Raw genomic sequence first — 19,722 nt, forward strand, 5'->3', positions numbered from 1 at the left:
GATTGACGTGTCTACTAAGTCTATCTAAGTGCTATATATACCAGCCTAACGCTGAATAAGATCTAAGTAACGGGGATTACCTAATAGGAATCCCATAAATCTACCCGAATCACCTAACCTCAAGAGGATATCTACTAATATACCTATCTATATATAACTTCAGTTCAACTCAACTATTAGCAACTCAATCCTACCCTAGAATTGAATTGGACTGAAGATCCAACCCTTGGCAAGAGGCCTCAGTTGAACTGGACTGAGTCAATTCTGGAGAGGCAGAATTGAAGTTGGACTGATTGATAGGAACTCTGCATGCATGTTGGTTCCTCGTACCAAGATTGTCTCGGCATGGCTGTCTCACTGCTAGATCTGAGCATGCGATCGCTTGAAGGAAGCGAATTGAACAATCCATAAATTTTGCATTCACGTATCATGACAAGTACCGGGACTCGCATCGTACACCTGGCAAAGCGATGTAATTGAACCGCCTGGCTAGGCGCATGCAGTGTTGTACTGCTTCAGTAGTACAAGCTCAAGTCCAAAGCCTTCTTTTCCATCACATAATTGATAGCTGTTAAGTTAAAGTCGTCGTAGCATTCTAAGCAAACCAAATTGAGATTTCAAGAATGACAAACATGTGGCGAGAAAAGAAGTCATCAAGAGTAAGTGGCTTTACCTACAGGCAATGGGTAGCTCAGGGATACATTCCAGATCTCCAAGACGACTGTGCAGCCCCATCTCAGATAGTATGTCTCTCGTCCGCTATAAACGTCCAAATCCATGTCTCAATCATTACCTCGCAATCTACACACTAGCAGCTGCTTCAAGAGCCTTTGCAACCACTTCTTCAAGATATGCAGTACTCTCAACGCCAACGCTGATTCGCACCAAATGCTCCACGACACCAAACTTCGCCGCCCATTCAAGTTCGCGGTAATGAGCTAGCAACGTATACGGACAAGCCAGAGTGAAGTTCGTTCCCAGACTCGGGCCCTTTGCTACGTCCAGTGCATCGTGGAATGCTATGGCGGCTGCCGGCGAGACGAAGAGAATTGACAGCAGAAAGCCGTACCTCCCATCTGGGCGCCGTAACTCGTCGTACAGCGCCTTGGAAACGCTTTCTTTGGGGTAGAATACTTCAGAGACGGAGTCGTGCTGTTTAAGCTGTTGCACTATGATCTCAGCGTTCTGATTTGCGCACTCCACGCGCGAGGAGAAGTCGCGGCTGTTTTGTTCCATGACGAGAATGTCTAGCGGAAAGTATGGCTCCTTTGGTTGTTTAATGAGGTGTCCATGTAGAGCCGTGTACCAGCGTGATTGCGGGTTAAGCGTTACAGAGCCGCCCATGACATTGCACGCGCCGCTGAACATTTTCGTGAGACTGGTACAGATAATATCGCAGTAGGGAAACAGTGAAGCGTTGATGGCAGTGACGACGGTATCATCAACTATCAAGACGAAATCATGCTCGAGGGACAGTCTATGGAGCTCTTTAAGGTCTGGGGCAACGAGAAGGGGGTTCCCGGGGAATTCAGTATAGAGCGCGTCAATCGTAAGGCCACGGTTCAAGTCCGCTATGAGTTTATCAAGGTCGGAGCTTGATGCGTGGCCATAGAGAGTACATTTGAAGTCGTGGATACGACTGAGCGTTTTGAAGGTGTCGACATATAGAAAGCTGTTTCGTCAACAGTAGGATGCATAAACGGGGAGCGGCTCACCCAAAGACCGCAACATGTCCAACTCGAAGTTTCTTCTCTTGCATACTGCGCACCCCAAGTGCGATGTTAGTAATGGCAGACATGCCAGTCGGGAACAATATAACATCCCTAGACAATACCTCAACCTGTTTAGTTGACATTTGTGATGCTATGCGTGATTGTAGCGCAGTGTAAGCGCAGCCCGCTTCTTTCAGAGGTAGCTTTGAGGGAAGCTCTCGACACGGCAGTTCAGGTTGAAGTTGGAATGCATGTTGTAGCCAGTAGACTGCACATCGTGATGTGATGCCGAACCCGGTGTGTTGCCAGAAGGCTTTCGCTTCATCAATAGAGCCTTCCGCGTAGGTAACGGCGTATATATCGGAGGTCGGAACGATGTGATCGGTCTCAACATCTGCATCTCCAACAATATGAATGACCCCGGGAAATCTAATTCTCAAAATTGGGCCGTACTGTGAATCATTCCGGGACAAAAACTGATGGCACATGCGGGCAGCTGTCAAAGACGACAGTAGCAGCACTGATGAAGATACGGCCAAGGAATCTCCACTCACTACAGTCTGAGCATCTGACCAAGCGGAACCTGAATGAATTTGTATCGACGAAGAGGCAGCCTCTTCAAGTATTCGAGAGCCCAGCTGCAGAACCACGCGTGGTATGAAAAATCGTGGATAGCCTGTTTTCAACTTAAGAAGAAGTTTTGGGTCACGCTCAGCCCAAGCTACTGTGTCAGCCCATCTAGGCAAGTGGACGCTGACACCCTGATTCGTGGTTAGAGCACGTAATATTTTAGGATGTAAGACAAACATAGATGTCACCATGCGGGAGTGCATCTCCAGCGCTGAGCCTTGAAATGTCCATGGCTCAGACAAATTTTCAACTCTTCTGACTGTTAGATGAGGGCGTTCCTCGATCGAGCTGCGGTAGAGTTGAAGTCGACGCATAGGAAGGGGCGATCTGGCTTCAAGTCAGCTACAGATGTCACCTTAGGCGTTTATAGTGCGCGCCATTACAACCTTTTGAAACTGGTAGCTGCTTATGCATGCAGCTGAACAAGCGCCGGCGAGGTGTTTTATGGAGCCGGGGAACTTCGAATGATCCACATAAATATAGGTTCACCTACAGGGAGGACTCGAACTAGAGATATGAAGTATCACTGTGCGGATTATCTACCATGTGAGTAGACATGCTGTCCGAAAAAATAGTAGCCCTTGTGCAATGAATATCATCGGGTGGACATCGAGTTGTACCAAACGATGGCTTCTCGATATGATGACTGTAGTGGGTTGCTCATGTGCACGCAGCGAAAAGCCAGGGGGTCAAGTGTCGTAATAATCATGCGGCCTTTCCAAGTTCCCAATCGGATTTATCTTAGACTTTGTATCGGACTTCATATACGTCAGGTTAAGCGCCATGTTATGATCAACAATTTAACAAGACAGGCGTGGATAAAATAAGATGAAAATGAACTGCCTAAAACATGCATAATAAGATGTACAGGCTCTGAAGAAAATGAGCGGTCAGCAGCATCAGGTAATTACCTAATTATTGGGAGTTCAGCCTCGGCGCTACTAGATCGGCTAAGTACCTCTAGATCCCACTTAAGCATCCGATTAGCCGATTTATTGTCACCGCAACTCCTCTCACAATGTTTCCATCAATCTGGGCGCGAACAGGCAGGGGCACAACGAGCCTCGGATGAGTCCTGTTCCCGGTCCCAGATATTTATATCCATCAGAAACATCGTATCATGTATGCAATTGCTGCCACATCATCGCACCGGTAACCGGTCTGGCGTAACGTACCATGTCACTCATCTGTGACGTGTTCAATAGTTGGAATACTGAAGGGAATTACCGATTGTCATTGCACCCACAGCATTCATCACATATAAGAGCGGCAACACCATCCCCAACTTTCCACTGGCAGTCTCCCCAACTCCAATTGGCACATTGCAAGGAGTGGCGTGAAACATCGTAATTTCTTCTTAGCAATGTGACATATCTACCATGAAGCCAACCCTAGGTACCTACCGTCTCTACTATATGTCTCAACATTGATCCCGGCGTTGAGCTTTCTCGTATGCTCGTAATGGCCCTCTCAAAGGGTCACTCAGACCAAACAGTATTCAGGTGATCCACTTGAGCCCAGAAGCTCAGGCTGTTAACCTGAGGTCGATAGCGCAAAAAGCGATAACCCCGAGATCAGTAGATGTCAAAAGTATGAATACATTACTTCTAAAAGGATGCTTATAACCTTAACCAACTGCTCCCCCTAAGCTCGCAATAGAGTAAAGCGACTCTCAAGGTATCCGATGATTCACTTTTCTTTGTTTTGCTAGTCTGTGATCAGTCTAATAGGGTATAGGTCCTGGATACAATCTTCTTGCGAGTCTAGAGAGTGTGTCGCTAGAGCGTCTAGAACGTAGGGCTATTTACATGCGATTTGCCGTCTCGAAAGAAGGACTAGAAGTGCAATACAATGTGACAGCATTATGGTGCCATAGTTGATATGGGAGCAATGACTTCTTGGATGCGTTATTTTCATCGATGTTTAGACCATGAATACACCAGACCACTGTCAGATCCCTGAACAACGCGAACACTCGCATTAGCCCACCTCGATCTCATGGAATGGTTATCTTCAGTTGTTAGGAAGTTGGTAACGTGAGGAAATTTGCTGTTTTGAGCCATCAAAAAATCTCCGTATCGCCCAAATGCGCCAACAGACAGCAACTAATAGCACGTCACAGGACTTTCCCTGCCCGTAGTAATCGGTTTGCTAACAGTGTAGATGTATGCTTGATCAGTAGGTTTCACGTATGAATGCCAAAGTACCACTTCACGGCAGATCAAGCGGAACCTTATTAAGAGCTCGATTTTAGAAGACGCAAATAACGTTTCAGGAAAACCATGCGAAAACAATGCCAGCACCACTAATCACAGTCATAAGCATATGTTATGAGATAGATTACTGAGACGCATACTTGCCTATGCCCTATACTCAATGTCCCACGCCAAGGTAGAAAGACGCCCCGACCTGTAATTGACTTAAAACCAGAACGTCATCAAGGACAGAGTGGATTTAACTTGGTGGTTACAAGGGATACTAGGTATTCTACTGTAGTAATGGGTATCTTTAGGTCTCTATGCAGAGAAGCATGTTCTTCGACTGTTATAAGAGACCATTGTCATCGCGACTGGAGGTCAATAATACTTGACCTGAGCAACAGTTCAAGCTAACTCTCTACTTTGACTTCGCCCAAGGCAGTACACAACTTACCACCTTTCCCACGTGTTACAAAATAACCAAGGTGGTATTCAAAGTGTCTTGGGATAGAACTGATCAAGATCCGTTTCGAAAGAGCATCCTATACATCACTCTATACTCCCCAAATACCACTGTTATCTTCTTACGCGTCCGATCTCACAGTACTGCCGTATTGAGCATAGAGACAATGGTTAGTATTCGTTCGATCATACAAGAATTATAAATTCTTTATGACCTAACGGGAAGATGAGCAAGTCGGAGCTTCCCCGACACAAGACGACATAACGAAATAGTCAGCTCTGGCATCGACTAACGGTTATAGAAAGATCATTAGAGGACTATTCATTTATGATAAACTCGAGAAAAGTAAGGAAGTAGGTCTAGAAAAAGGAATGTGGTTTGAAAAGCGAGTCAGGGGCTTGAGCTATTTATGGAAGATCTGGTGCGAAACGTGCGAAACGTACGAAACGTACGAAATAATCCAGAATCTGTGAGACGACCAAAGGCGCGGACGGATTTGTTTTTTAAGATCATTGCGCGAGAAGATACGCCCGAAACATATGGGGCGAAATCGTCCATAGAAAATCGAAGTTACTGCCACGGAGTGCATAGCTCCACTATAGCCCCCGGTCACGATCGATACCTTCCACGAAACATTAAGAGCCGCTTTTGGGCATGGTATCGAGAATAGATCTCTTTTATGAAGGATTTATTTCTTTTCGATCTAGGATTGTAACCTAGATAGTAAGTCCAGGCGCTATTTGAGCGTTAAGTCGAAGTGAATTATATATTACAATGACTAGAGTGTCGACCCTGCTAACTTCCATCTTTTCACAAGGTAAACATAATATTGTCGGAGTCTCGACAAAGTTATTAAGCCACTACAACGAAAGACAATACTATAATGAACTTGGTATTACTCACATCCTTCATTAGCTCACTAGTAGCGTCATCCGTCCCAAACATCAACGGCAGACTACTAGATCTCGGCGTTATGATGACCATGTAGACCCTAGCCTACGTATAGCATATCAAGATTACAAGAGCCCTCTAGGCAGATGTGGTCAAAGAGTTTGCCATGGTAAACTTGCGAAGTTTGAATATAAGGAAGTAGTATATCTTGAAGCGTGAGCGATGAGCTCTTTCTAAAATTGATACACGATCTTTCAGCGATAATGATGGATGCCGAACGTTGCGCGTAAGGAACCTTATTGTCCATAATTTTACAGATATGACAATGGCATGTAAAGTGTTTCGGTCCAACGGAATGCCTCGGTTGATTTCAAAAATCCAAGTCTGCCCTCTGCTAGATCTTAGGGTATCACAATTCACTAGCATTATATACCATGCTGATAGAAAGCAAGAGATAAAGCTGTAGGTAGTAGCATCGACCGTGTCGAGCGACGCCGATGATGTTAGGAAGCGGCTCCAAGTGGGGCGCCGGGCTGTTCTATTTATACACTGGGCTGAGCTTATTGTCACAAGTTATCACCTTCTAGCCGATAGAAAGTGTTTTTGACGTGCATATTTGGCTATGTATATAGCGCGGCGTAAGCGCAAATAACCTGGTTGAAACCATTCGAGAAATAGAGCACGAGGATCCCGTACGTCACTCGACACACAAGGTACAGCAGTATAGATCCAAATCGCATTTACATTTTGGACACTATTCCATTCTCTTTGCACGTTTTCCATCCACAGACAGCTCTACATCCGAACAGACCGCAGAGTCCATTCAGAAGGAACCAAGCCCAAGGCTATCATACATTAACGAATAGAAACTAGAAAGCGAGGTAATAACCTGCAGGGGGTTAAGCTGATTCAAAGATAAATAGTCGAATTGTTACCAGATAAGACCATTTGTGCGAATGATAGGCTTGCTGGGTATCCCGTAAAATTGTCCCCCCCCAAAAGAAGTGAAGTTGGCGGGTAGTAAAAAGCCGCTGGCGTAGACACACTAGTGTATCATTGTGCAGATGTTCCGGCAGTGATAAAACGGTGGTGATCAGGAAACCTTAGGCCCGATCTGGTAGAAGAAGAGTACAGGCGGAGAGCACAATGGGGGAATTCAGCAACTACCTGCAGCGGGCTGGATTGAAATCGTCATAAGAGCGAGAATCATAGCCAAGTGTGGCATATAGAACGTACGAATCGAGTCGATACGTTTTGGTTGAGAAGAGGAAATGAAAAGTCGTTGGGACATGGATGAGGAAGATGGCGGCACCAGATGACATCGGCGCGCTCTAGAATTTCAGTACCGTCAACTATACGGCAATATCCTTCTCTTTTAACCCTCCAATACGATCCAGGTCAAGAGACTGGAACCGATCTTGTGTATCCCGCTGGTATGGCGGCAGATCTTCTTGTAAGGGCTCGAGACCGATACTTGTCTCGCCGACGCGGACGACGACAACCCTTCCGGATTGTCTCTTGCCTGATTCATCGAATTCTTCTGGAAAGGTGATGCGAATCTCGGGGACAGGGCTGTCTGGTGTGTTGAGGGATTTCTCCATCAATTGTTGCTTTTCGTTGTATATGAGCACGGAGTCGGGGCGTCCAGTCTCTGAAGTCGGCGTTGTGATTGTAAGGCCGCGGCTCGAGGCTGATGATCGTTTCTCGTTGTACATGGGAAGGGTTTCGGCTGCTTTTCTCGATCTGCGCAGGTGACGAAGCACAAATAGCGCACCGACGGCAATAAGTGCGACAACGACAAGGCACATAAGCGCGATAAGAAGGCTGGAAATGGTTGGATTCATTCCGTCCTTTTGTTCTTGTTCGTCGTCGCGACGGAGGAGATGATGTAAGTTAATCATGTTGATTGTTGAACGAAGGTAAAATTGTTTACGACGGTAGGTTCTGCGTAGAATGGTGATGCTTGCATGGACTGATGGATACCGATTGGTATTAGCGATTGAGACGAGTATGACGATACTACTGGAGGGCGACTGATTGTGCGGAGGCAAACAATGTTTCGAAAGCGCGAGTGTGGAGCCGGGGACAAAGCTCACCTTGCAGAGGATACACCGGACAGCGAGTGTGTCGTGAGAAAGAACGTGGGTTGAGTAGGTGTTTGTGTAGCGGACTGAGGAAAGAATGGATTGCTCGAAACGGCTGAAAGAGTGAAGCCGTGACTGCGATGGAAAGAAGGAGCGGAGGTACAGGAAGACGTGAAGATGCAGGGAAGCAAGTGCTGCGATGAGGCGATGCAGAAGAAGAGAAAAGGGAAGAGAGAGACGAGAAGAGAGAGGAGGAGAAGGGGAAACAGAGGGAGAGGGAGAGTGAATGTGAGGTTAGGGTGTTAGCTAGCGGGTTAGAGAGGCTTAGAGGCTTCCAAAGGGTCTCCAGGTGCGCAAATGGCACCGCACGGCCGGCTAAAACGCTCATTTGGCGCTTCCACCGGCGCGCTCAGGCACCAAAACGCACCAAAACGCACCGTTTTTAGTCACCAGACCAATCACAGTCTTGTGCCTGGCCCGCCCTGCCCTAGCGCCCTGCAAGCGAAATTTGACGCCAAACCAAACAGAGATCCCCTCCTCATCGCTGTCTCGCTCACTCCAACACCAACTAGTCGCCAAAAGGAGAGCCGCGTTGAGACCGGTATAATGCGATATGTTGCTATACACCATGTCCTGTATCTGCTTGGCTGATCAGTATTATACCACCAGACCTACCTCTGTAGTGACCTATTGGAAGCTTGTTGTGCTGGGCAGTTAACAGAGTGCCCTCAGCCTTGGCATACCATCACACACATGGATGAGGTGCCCCATCTACACTTCCCGGTCTGCACGTCACATTGCGGAGCATCATAATCATCCGAAATACTCAGCATTCACCAATCTTCATCAAGGTTCCATGTATCGAAACGCGTCATCTAGGACTCCACGGTCTATAAGAAACTACAAGTAAGGTGAACCCTGTGTTCTCGAAAGAAACGAAACCGAACTATACTCTACTAACCGTGCATACTGACTCTGTGTCTACGAATCAGTGACTGCGAAACCATGGCCAAATGACCGCAACACCACGACACCACTAACACACGTCCTGTCATAACGTGGAATCCATTTCCACTCACAGCCTTGAAGTGGCATTAACACAACACTGGCAGTTAGACGGCCTTCACTCGAATTTCTCACTCACCAGCTGGAAGTGGAACTACATACCGAGATGTTGACCGTATTGCGTTCCAAACGGTCCAAGTTCTCCCAAATTGTTGCACCGGAATCTAACTCGCGAAGGCTCCGCTTATGAATCAGAATATTAAGGTACCTGGACATCTGTTATGTTCTGGATAGGTCTTCGAGTCGGTACTGACGAACACCTATTACACCAGCCAGGCTCTGAGCACTCAAGACTTTCCCAAACATGACCTTGTATGATACGGCGAAAAGTTCCATGATATCCAGTTTAGGTGACGTACCGACAGACAATACAACCATTTCAACATTAATCAGAAGCCTCTTACTCAGCCTACCTACCTCTCATATGGTTAAATTTGAGCTGACTAAGAGCTACGCCTGAATGGTCTCCTTGCGATCGCAACGCCGATAATCCTACTGTTGCTACTAACTCTAATTATGTGCAGACAAGTCGACAGCTTATTACCAGCAGAGACAAAGTGTTGATATTCACGTGATATATCACACCCCTACTGAGTCAAGGACGGTATGGAAGCACCTGCAAAAAGTAGTATCAGCGGGCGTGCATGCCAGTCTATAGCGAACAGTAACTCGGCTGTTTTCGTTCGACTGTACAAACTTGAACATGAAGAATGCCAGAAGCACGATCCACCAGCAAGATTGAGTACTACTGTGCTGACATGGCCCCGTACGAGAGCAAGCAACGTGAAAACCTTACGGGTGACCCATCTGTACCAACTAGGTGTTGAAGATTGTGGCGCACAACGGAATGTGAGGCCGAAAAACAAGGCATCTATCTGGTGAGAGGGTGGCCTGTTGGCCGCACGACCAGGCTTGTGCGGCGACGCCCTAGCAAACTGTCTTGACATTTCCATTGTTCGTAACGTCAAACAGTCGTGTCCGAGGCTGTGCTCGCGATGGTACGAAGTGACAATCGTCTCGATTTGCGCGCTTCGAAATGCTATTGCTGGCCAAACCTGAGGAGCTGAGATAATAATAGTCGCAGTTCAGAACAATGAATGAATGAATGAATCATGGTAACGAGCGACTCCACAGGATTCGATGAACCAAAGGCTTGGTTTTCCTGACCGCCAGAGCAAGGGACTGTGGGAATTTTGGATATACCAGGAAATGCTTGTGTCTTTGTATACATTCAGGGTCGTTGACTAGCTGCAAGGCTCGCCGTCGCTGGCGTTTGAAGACAGTGGAGGGTTTGGAGGAGCTGTAATTAATAACTGGAATGAAGACTGCAACGGCGTTTTCTCCCCCAGAGTCCCCACATCGTCAACCCCGGACTTCCTTTTTTAAACCTCTTTCCTAGGTACTATACCAGTGCCAGCACCAGGCTGCCCAAGCCTATCGGCCTTGTCCCTGTCCTTGTCCTTGTCGGTACCCTTGTTTGCCGTCTAGGTGTGGTTTACAAAATCGATGAGTGACTGGATCCAGCTGTGCATTATGAGTATTTCTACATCCAACAGTCGCAACGCCGCACAGGAGCTCCAGCTACACCAAAGGATGTCGCAACGGCCGTTCTAGCGTGTTCGTGATACTGGTATCTGCTGTGAACAAGTCTTCTCTGCCCGGTCTTTCGCATATCTCGTGTGTTGCAGGGGCCACCAAACAAAGGCAAAGCAACAGGCACAGTAGAGCCGACCTGACAACCTGACAACGGCACCCAAGCACCAAGAAAGAAGTTATGATACCGTGGACCGTGATCTAGGTCTCCATAATATATGCGCTGACAACAAAGCCCTTTTTTAGAGTGATGTGGTTCAACTAACGTTACCTTAATTGTTGATTAGGTAGCCGTAGCCGTAGCCGTAGCCTGTTCTCCCGGCGCCGGTCTTGCCTGGCTCGCCCAACTATCACCTTCAGGGCTACCTACTTTGCTACTTTGCTACTTTGTTACTTGGACACAACCCTACGAACGATCCACGCCGTCGTCACTTCATCCATCCACCTCAACCTACCTAAGGTACTACCACCTCTCTCATACACAACAATCCTGTCGACTCTCGTCTCTTCGACTTTCTTGTTTATACTTATACCTACAGCTCTCGCCTCACACTCGCACACACGCTCCCTCTCACACTCTCTCTCCGTCCGCTCAGCCTGCCCCGCTCAGTTGTCACACCGAATTCCGCAATTATTTAGGCCACTGCGCCCTTGCGTCCCACACGACCTTTGGCCTCAGCAATCCACACGCTCGGTCCTTTCAGCGCATTCTGATGTGTTTCCTGGACACTGCGCGACTCTTCCGTTTGCAGCTCAGCAATGCACATTGCTGATATCCCTACACCTCGTTGAGATTGCGCGCTTCGCGACCTGCGCTCCCCATATCAGGCTTCAGCCCTCAGCTCGACTCGTTACCTTAGCTGTCCGCCTCGATCCCTTTGTATACATCTACTCTGTCCATCGGTCGTCCTATACTGTGCATGCTTGAGGCTGTCTACACCCCGCGATTTCAGAGCACGCAATTGTATGTTCTTCTTCACTTTCACGTGTCGCTTCAGTGCTGACATATAGCCTTCAGCTGCTACATCATATCTCACCGGAAGTTCCCACGGCCCTGCTCAACACCGAATCTGTGCACCTTGAAGCACATAATAACACACATAGACACAGCCCCGAGCTATGGTCCCCGCTGAACTCGGTTCACGCTGTTCCGCTACCATGCCCATCAATGTGAGGCCCTACTTTTCTCAGCCTACTTGCTCTAGCTAACCCATCATAGCGCACATCTCGCTTTGGCGAGATTGGTAGTGGTGCCTCACAACTCACCAGCGAAGACTTTCCTTCTCTCGGACTGGCAAAACCTTCCACATCGAGGCCTTGGGGTCCAAATATATGGGGGCCCGGAAATATTGGTTTGAGCTCGACCACAAATCAGCGGAACGATGCGAGACCACGAGGTACTGTTCTCCTACTGATGGTTGCGTTCTCTTTACTGACCACTGACCTCTAGAAGACGGATTCTATGCTCCCTACAAACCGTCGAACGAGAACGAAGAGAAAAAGGGCTCTGGGTCTTTGCTTGAATCTTCCGAATCTGACGCCTGGGGCATGTCAAGAGTATGGGGTCCTAAAGAGTCAAAAAATCCAAATCTCCCTCACGGCCGCAGCGCAGGTATCTCGCCCTCTCGCCCGCTCACAACGCATGCGTCGCAAGCGTCGCAGTCTTACGTGGACATATCCCAGACAGCAGGATCCCAGATGTTCTCTTCTGCGCGTCAAAACTCCAATAACCTTTCATCCAGCAACGCGGTACAAGCTCAGCTCAACCCTACATCGAGTGCATTTCCCTTTGGCCGTCAGACCGACTCTAGTCAGAATGGCCACAGATCCTACCCCCGTTATACTGAACAAGACGGTCACAATCAAAGAGCTGTAGATTCATCGAGCGGACCCTGGGCCGAAGGTCCGACAATGCATTCTCCCACGGAAGAGAGAAGAAATGTAGCAAACGTGGACTATCATCCCACGCATAGCAACGCTCCGTCACGGAGTGGTAGCCTGCCACCATCTCGTCATGGGAATGGTGCAGATACTATGCATTTCATGAGACATTCCGAGACGTACCCCTTACCACAGCAGCAACCGCTACCACCATCATCTCGTGCCCAGCATGCTACCTTTCCGCAGTCCAAGCAAACGGATAAGCGCAGTGGATCAATCCAGAGTGAAGCTGCTTTGATCAATCTCAGACATATTAGTATTGACGATGACGGGTCGGAATCTACATTGGGACTGTCAGGCCATCGCGCCTCAGTGAGCGTCAGTGGCATTTCAACAGCTTATGACAAGTCCAATACTCGTGATCCTGGAAGCATCTACAACCACGGGTACATCTTCGACACTTCGGAACGTGACCCTAGAGGCAACGAACACCATACTGCGACTCGTTCTGATTCACTGTCTATGAATGGCAACGGAACTATGACTCCAGAAGGATTCCCAAACGGCCAGCACAATGACCCCTCAACGCAGCTGCGCAACTGGAATTTGAACAATGGTCGCGGAGCTAATACCCCTGGTAATAGTGGTATAGGAGATTTCCGTCCCAGTCCATATGGCTCTACGCCTCACTACTCTACTGGCGCGACTCCACCAGCGTTCGATCACTTGTATCCCTCTAGAGGGGAGCCAGCGAGCAGACTGCCCGGAAGACATTCAAATAGTTTCAATACATCGATGTTGGATCAAAGGCTCCGCAACATCCAGCAACAACAGGATCCACGGTTCACACCCGGAAACTACAGCCAACCCATGCTTGGACACGCTGCTCAGTACCGTACACAGTATTCATATCCTTATCAGGTACCACCCACTATGATGGTACCACCGAATATGCAGATTGCCGGTATGATACCAGGCATGGAGCCTCCCCGAGGTCCTCGAGAGCTACCGGCGGATAGTGGTCGAAGTAAGATACTGGAAGAGTTCCGAATGAATAACAAGTCCAATCGGCGTTTCGAGCTGAAAGATATTTTCTCTCACATTGTTGAGTTTAGCGGAGACCAACACGGCTCTCGATTCATTCAGCAAAAGCTTGAATCAGCGAATAGCGATGAGAAGGAACGAGTGTTCAAGGAACTCCTCGGAAATTCTTTGCAATTGATGCAAGACGTTTTCGGAAACTACGTCATCCAGAAATTCTTCGAGCACGGAGATCAGACCCAGAAAAAGCAACTAGCTAACAAGATGAAAGGCCATATGATGACACTCTCTACGCAGATGTATGGCTGTCGTGTTGTTCAAAAGGCTCTAGAGCATATCTTGACTGATCAACAAGCGTCTCTAATCAAAGAGCTCGAAGGCAATGTCATCAAGTGTGTCAAGGACCAAAACGGTAATCATGTCATTCAGAAAGCCATTGAACGGATCCCGACTGAGCATATACAATTCATCATCAATAGTTTCACCAACCTCGTCGGAACATTAGCCATACACCCTTACGGCTGTCGTGTTATACAGCGCATGCTGGAACATTGCGAGGAGCCTGCCAAGTCATCGATCCTCCAAGAGCTTCATGCACAGGGTACAATCCTGATGTCTGACCAATATGGCAATTACGTGACGCAGCATATCATTGAACATGGTGGGGATCAAGACAAAGAAAGGGTTCTGAACATGATCAATGCTCAGCTCATCATGTATTCCAAACACAAGTTTGCGAGCAATGTGGTCGAGAAGGCGCTAGTCCATGGGACGGACCAACACCGCCGTGCTATCATGGAGAAGCTCTCTGAGAGGAATGAGCGTGGTGAAAGCCAACTACCTGGACTGATCAAGGACCCATACGGCAACTACGTGATACGTATGTATAACGGCACTAGGCACTTGAGCTCGATACTGACTACTGGACAGAGAAAGTTCTCGGTACTTTGAACCTTAAAGACTACGCAGACTTCCTTGTTATCTTGACACCTGAAATGGATAGAGCCAAGAAGGTTATGGCTGGGAAACACGTGCAAGCTGTAAGAGTACATCGCAGGCACATCATAGCCAAACGTTAACACCAGAGCAGGTTGAGAAAATGATGCACAGACTGGACGACAGGTCCCAAAGCCCATCAGCCACCACCCCTCCGCCCCTCGTGGTTGACCCACAAAGCCCGATGAGCAATTCTGTACCAAGCACAAGCAACAACAGCACTGCAGGTGACAACCATGATACTGTACAAAACTCAGCACCAAAACCATTTAAATCTTCTCCGAAGGTGGACTTCCGCAATGGAGCTTAATACATACATCATCTTGGATTATCTGACGGATCTCCAGCCCTAATACGATAATCCTAAAAGTTTCTTTACAAATTCTGTTTCGGCGAATATCTATGGCGACGGTCTCGGTAAAGACACAAAAGTTTAGCACTTAGTATACGACCGACGACGACCATTCCTTACACGAATCGATTTGACATATTTATGCATTGGCGTGTGCGGCTTGAGTTTCGAGCACGCCCGAGTGCCCGGGATACCATTTACTTGTTCCATATTGCTTTCCAATCCCCCTCAGCTTACACATGGAGGATTTCGTGGATCGACGAAGCTCATCCATATCTAGGGAATATTTCGGCGTCTCATGTGTGTATCGACTCGTGCTCTACCTCGGCACGGTCAATTTCCTGTATTATTGCCCACTGTAGGGGACTCAGATTGATGGGCATGGTATTTGGCGGCTTTATGAGAATGGAGTAACATCCAATTGCGGAGTCCAGCATGGCATATCGCGTCACTTTACCTTGAGTGTCAAGATAATGTTTTCTGGCGTAGCGCGTGTCTGCGCACACCCTTGGTGGAATCGCCTGTCTATAGCAGATAACTGCAGATACATGAGTAAAATCATTGCAGCTTCATACAATGGTACTATGTTCGTCTCTCTAGCCGTTGAAGAATAAGGTGGCAACCTGGTGATACAATATGCGGCCCGTGCGTCGTGCTATGTGCGGCCTAGTATGCACGAATCCGACATTCACTCGTGATGTAAAAGTCAATTTTAGCATTTCACGTATCAACAACTTGGACAGCACTTAGAATTCGCAAATACTCAAGTCCACTCAAGAGGCAGCAGCTACTTTCCGGAGATACCCAGCAAGGCTTCAAGTTTGTCCGTACGCGTCAAACCCCTACATCCACGAGGATCACGGTTGCACACGAAGAGGAATTAAAATGTCTACTTCGGACAGCGCAACACTCACAAAGCTTCCCTTTCCGCCCATCACGAAGTCACATATCATGAACTGCTCGTTTCACTCATGGTACCCCAGGTGAGCACTAAACATTGCCCCGCCATTATCCAAGTATCCAAGTTCTAACATAGACATTAGATATCGTTCAGTCACGCCCAAAACGCGTCTGATCGCGCTCCCACGCACTTTCATCGACTATCTCCGTGCCGATGGTATTTTCTTACCACCTGACGAATCCTCTCAGCAGCGAAATGCGTGGTCTGACACAGACAGCGGGATCTTTTCGTCTGCAGAGAATGACGACGCGCAAACTGACGATGCCGCCGATGATGACGACCCATCAGTAGAATGGCCCCAGGTCCATGACGCCATCCGAAGTACTCTGCAAGAGTTTGCAGGGAAGGGTGTGATGCCGAAGCTCAACTGGTCTGCGCCCAAGGATGCGACATGGATTGCCGCAGACAATAGCATGAAGTGCACGACACCGAATGACGTCTATCTGCTGCTAAAGAGTAGTGATTTTGTAACGCATGATCTAGAGAATGTTTTTGATGACACTGATCCTGCTTCACCACCTACAGGCCATGAGACCACGGAGGACTTCACTTACGATACCATTCCTTACCACCTTATACTCCGCAAGTACTTTCTGATCAACCCATCGCTTGAGTTCCGCTGTTTTGTACGCCGCCGCACGTTACTTTGTATGTGCCAGCGTGACCTCAACCACTTCGAACACCTCTTTCCCGACGTGCCAGCATTCACAGAAATTATTCAGAAGTTCTTCGACACAAAGCTACGCGATTCATTTCCAGACGAGAATTTCGTTTTTGACGTGTATGTGCCCCCACCAAAGGACCGCGTATGGCTGATCGACGTGAATCCGTGGGCGCCCCGGACAGATCCATTGTTATTCAGCTGGCTAGAGATCCTGACTATGCCGCAGCCGGAGGTAGAGCAGACAATATGGCTAAGTATTGGTCACGCGACTGCATCAATGGCAGGAACTTCCATCAATTCCAGAGGCACGCCAATCGAGCCCGGATCTGACGTCTCCTCTGACGAAGAGGACATTTTCACACCTGAACTTCGCCTCGTGCATAAAGACGACCCGGAAGCCTACGCCTTCTCCTCACCACAGTATAGCGCGCATAAATTGCCTCGTGATGTGGTCGATGCAGCGGCAACGGCACAGAGCGATGGTGGTGGATTGCGTGAGTTTGCTGCGCAGTGGAAGGATGCGCTGGAGCGAAAGCAGCGCGAGGAGGCACTGGGCGTCGAGAGCAGCGACGACGAGGTGTAGGCTGACTGTATGATGTACCTAGTATTTGGGTAGCTCGTTTTATCGAAAGCTGCACTGACCTTTGCACTGGAGTGCTTATTGTGCGAGTGTGCTGATGAAGGTGAGGATACGTATACGTATCCTTTAAGAACTTGCGAATAGGTGGATCGAAGACATGCCTACTTCGACAAGTGTGAAGGCACATCCATCGTGATGGAATAACGAGTGTACCATCGTGCCATCTTCAAGTCCCCATTTCCCTTACAGCCCTATTCGCAAGGATTCACGATGGTCAAGCGTTTTATATGGAACTCCCGTGTTGTGAACCAATGGATTAAGCCGCGATTTAGGAGCGCAAAATTGCAGAACTCTGTCTAGTGGAGTCTGCCTGGGTTCTTCTCAATGCCGACTTCGTTCCCACTCGATGAGAAACATATCACCAAAGCTTCAAGGTCTGGTTGAAAAGCTGAATCTGTATCTAAACTACGCCGTCATATGGGTCCTGCCGTCAACAAGCTCTTTTAGACGTTGCATATCATAGTCACCGCGATATGGGACAGAACCTCTAGTTTTATATGTTATCACCACCGCACCAGAAAGTTCCATCACATGGCCTAAGATTCTATGTCCGAAGTTCATCTCCCTATTTTGCATGCATGTATAGAGCCGTACGCGTCATACGAGCGGTTTCGTTGTCTCTCTGTACGGAGAACGACATTACACTACGCCGCATATACCACAAAGCATGGCTGGAAAGTAACACTACGTACTTTTTGACCTACTTCCTTATTCCAACTCTCATGCTTCCATAGTAACGACCCACACCAAAGTTGGAGACTTCTGCTGAGTCATCAGAGCCCCTTTTCTTTCGACGCTTCCCGGTACGTAAACACGCAAACAAGTGTGTATAGGACGCATTCATATCAATATGACGGCCCGCGTGCCTTTAATTCTGAGAAAACTGTTGGATAAAGGTTTAATTTCTCGAGATCGCCTCTAGACGGCTCAATACAGCTTTCTGGGTCGCGTTTTTTAACGTCTGGTTCCCTAGCTACGCTCGGAAGCATGGGTTCGGAAGCGTGCGGTTGAGAAGCACAGATTCTTATAAGTACAGACGCAATCCTGCCATTCTTTGATCTCGTCGCGGTTCTCACAATATCACTACCACACAATTTTGAAACTTGTTCGCACAAACACACTTTTTCCAACATCTCTTCCGTTGGTAGAATATCAATAACCAACACAAAACAACACTATGCGACGCTCACTAAGCATCCGGTCATCTGCCTTTGCCAGAGCAGCGTCTACTCCCAGGCCCTCCACGCCGCCACCCCTACCAGACCGCATCCAGCCTACACGGAAGTCATGCTTGAACTCTGCGCTACGTAATCTGACGATCAGTCCTCCCAAGAACGCCGAAAACAAACCTCCAAACACAACCGCAAATCCAAACGCCTCAACTCTCGACTCCCCCAGACAAGCACCTGCCATCTCATTCTCGGACAGCGGGAAGGCACGGGCACGCCACACCAAAACAACACTCAAACAGCCCACAACAGCACTTCCCGTGCCTCGCCCCCGATTTCCCCTGTCCCCAACACCGTCACTCCATGAAGATTTGCAGGACGTGCGGCCTATGTCTCCAGCGCCTCCTCCCTACGCCAGCATCCTTCCCCGCCAGAGCACTAGTCGGGCTGCCTATACGCCGGACCAGGACTCGGATGAAGACACGGACGAGAGGATACTGCAGTGGCGAGGCGGGCTGCTAAGACGAGCACGTGCTTCGTCGTCGTCGTCATCGTCACCGAAAATTCAAGCCCCCTGGCGGCGACAGGGCCCGTTGCGGGTGGTGAATGCGGATCCGGGGAGCAGCGAGAGTGGAGATTGAGAGCGAGCATGAGCGGCGCGAAGGCAGTGTGCATCTATCTGAGCTCGGAAATCATTGACATGGAAACTGAGTAGAGCAGAGAGGAGGGGCGCCTGTGGTGCGTATTGCAAACTCCTAACATCTTCCTGTGTGTTCTTTCTGACCGTCATCTAAGCAGGTTTTGCCCCTTCCATACACGAACCACACATACATACGGAGAGAGAGAGAGAGAGAGAGAGAGAGAGAGAGAGAGAGAGAGAGAGAGAGAGAGAGAGAGAAAGAGAGAGAGAGAGAGAGAGAGAGAAAGATACTCCCTTATACCACGAACCGATACACGACCAAAGCATCCCGCCAATCCCACCTTCGACTCACCTACTACAACAATCATCAAGGGAAGATATCACATCACTGAATCACGGCACGACAGTCAGTCAGACTAGCAAACTGTCTGCCGACGACAAAGCACTCCCTACACAATATTCCTCATCCACTCTTCCTTTCACTGGTCGTTATGTTGAAGACACCTCATTTGGGGGGGGGAACTGCATGGCGTCAAGAGATAGATGGAGCCATGATGAGATGGCGAAACAATTAAGCGGGTCGGTCGAGTGCAGGCAGTCAGCACGAAATCACTTGTATCAACAGTTGCCCCTATACACACACACGCACACATACAGACATTGTCCATAGTCTTCATGTTTCCCAACCAATGTAATACCCCCATAATACTATACCCACAATCAATATTATCGCAAGCCCAAA

The 19,722-nt window shown here is 48.4% G+C and overlaps 5 protein-coding genes across 5 annotated transcripts; 3 read left to right on the forward strand and 2 right to left on the reverse strand.

The window, feature by feature from the left end:
- Positions 1-801: 801 nt before the first annotated feature.
- On the reverse strand, positions 802-2,573 carry EJ05DRAFT_502767 (PLP-dependent transferase; the record flags this gene model as incomplete). The annotated part of the gene is made up of 3 exons (XM_033747304.1): positions 802-1,672; positions 1,716-2,473; positions 2,520-2,573. The coding sequence occupies 3 exons, from the start codon at positions 2,571-2,573 to the stop codon at positions 802-804; spliced, it is 1,683 nt and encodes a 560-aa protein (XP_033597746.1).
- A 4,673-nt stretch (positions 2,574-7,246) lies between these two features.
- On the reverse strand, positions 7,247-8,608 carry EJ05DRAFT_488085 (uncharacterized protein; the record flags this gene model as incomplete). The annotated part of the gene is made up of 2 exons (XM_033745669.1): positions 7,247-8,093; positions 8,406-8,608. 2 exons carry the CDS (start codon positions 8,606-8,608, stop codon positions 7,247-7,249), a joined length of 1,050 nt encoding a protein of 349 aa, XP_033597747.1.
- A 3,186-nt stretch (positions 8,609-11,794) lies between these two features.
- EJ05DRAFT_502769 (ARM repeat-containing protein) lies at positions 11,795-14,864 on the forward strand (the record flags this gene model as incomplete). The annotated part of the gene is made up of 5 exons (XM_033747305.1): positions 11,795-11,806; positions 11,856-12,033; positions 12,087-14,438; positions 14,489-14,598; positions 14,649-14,864. 5 exons carry the CDS (start codon positions 11,795-11,797, stop codon positions 14,862-14,864), a joined length of 2,868 nt encoding a protein of 955 aa, XP_033597748.1.
- A 740-nt stretch (positions 14,865-15,604) lies between these two features.
- EJ05DRAFT_512831 (D123-domain-containing protein) lies at positions 15,605-17,611 on the forward strand. The gene is made up of 2 exons (XM_033748372.1): positions 15,605-15,889; positions 15,950-17,611. Exons 1-2 carry the CDS (start codon positions 15,792-15,794, stop codon positions 17,112-17,114), a joined length of 1,263 nt encoding a protein of 420 aa, XP_033597749.1. The 5' UTR covers positions 15,605-15,791; the 3' UTR covers positions 17,115-17,611.
- Positions 17,612-18,244: 633 nt separating this feature from the next.
- Positions 18,245-18,981, forward strand: EJ05DRAFT_519051 (uncharacterized protein; the record flags this gene model as incomplete). Its single annotated transcript, XM_033748717.1, has 1 exon — positions 18,245-18,981. The coding sequence occupies exon 1, from the start codon at positions 18,349-18,351 to the stop codon at positions 18,979-18,981; it is 633 nt and encodes a 210-aa protein (XP_033597750.1). The 5' UTR covers positions 18,245-18,348.
- Positions 18,982-19,722: the final 741 nt, after the last annotated feature.

Source organism: Pseudovirgaria hyperparasitica (assembly GCF_010093815.1).
Source record: "Pseudovirgaria hyperparasitica strain CBS 121739 unplaced genomic scaffold EJ05scaffold_13, whole genome shotgun sequence".
NCBI classification, from domain to species: Eukaryota; Fungi; Ascomycota; class Dothideomycetes; order Acrospermales; family Acrospermaceae; genus Pseudovirgaria; species Pseudovirgaria hyperparasitica.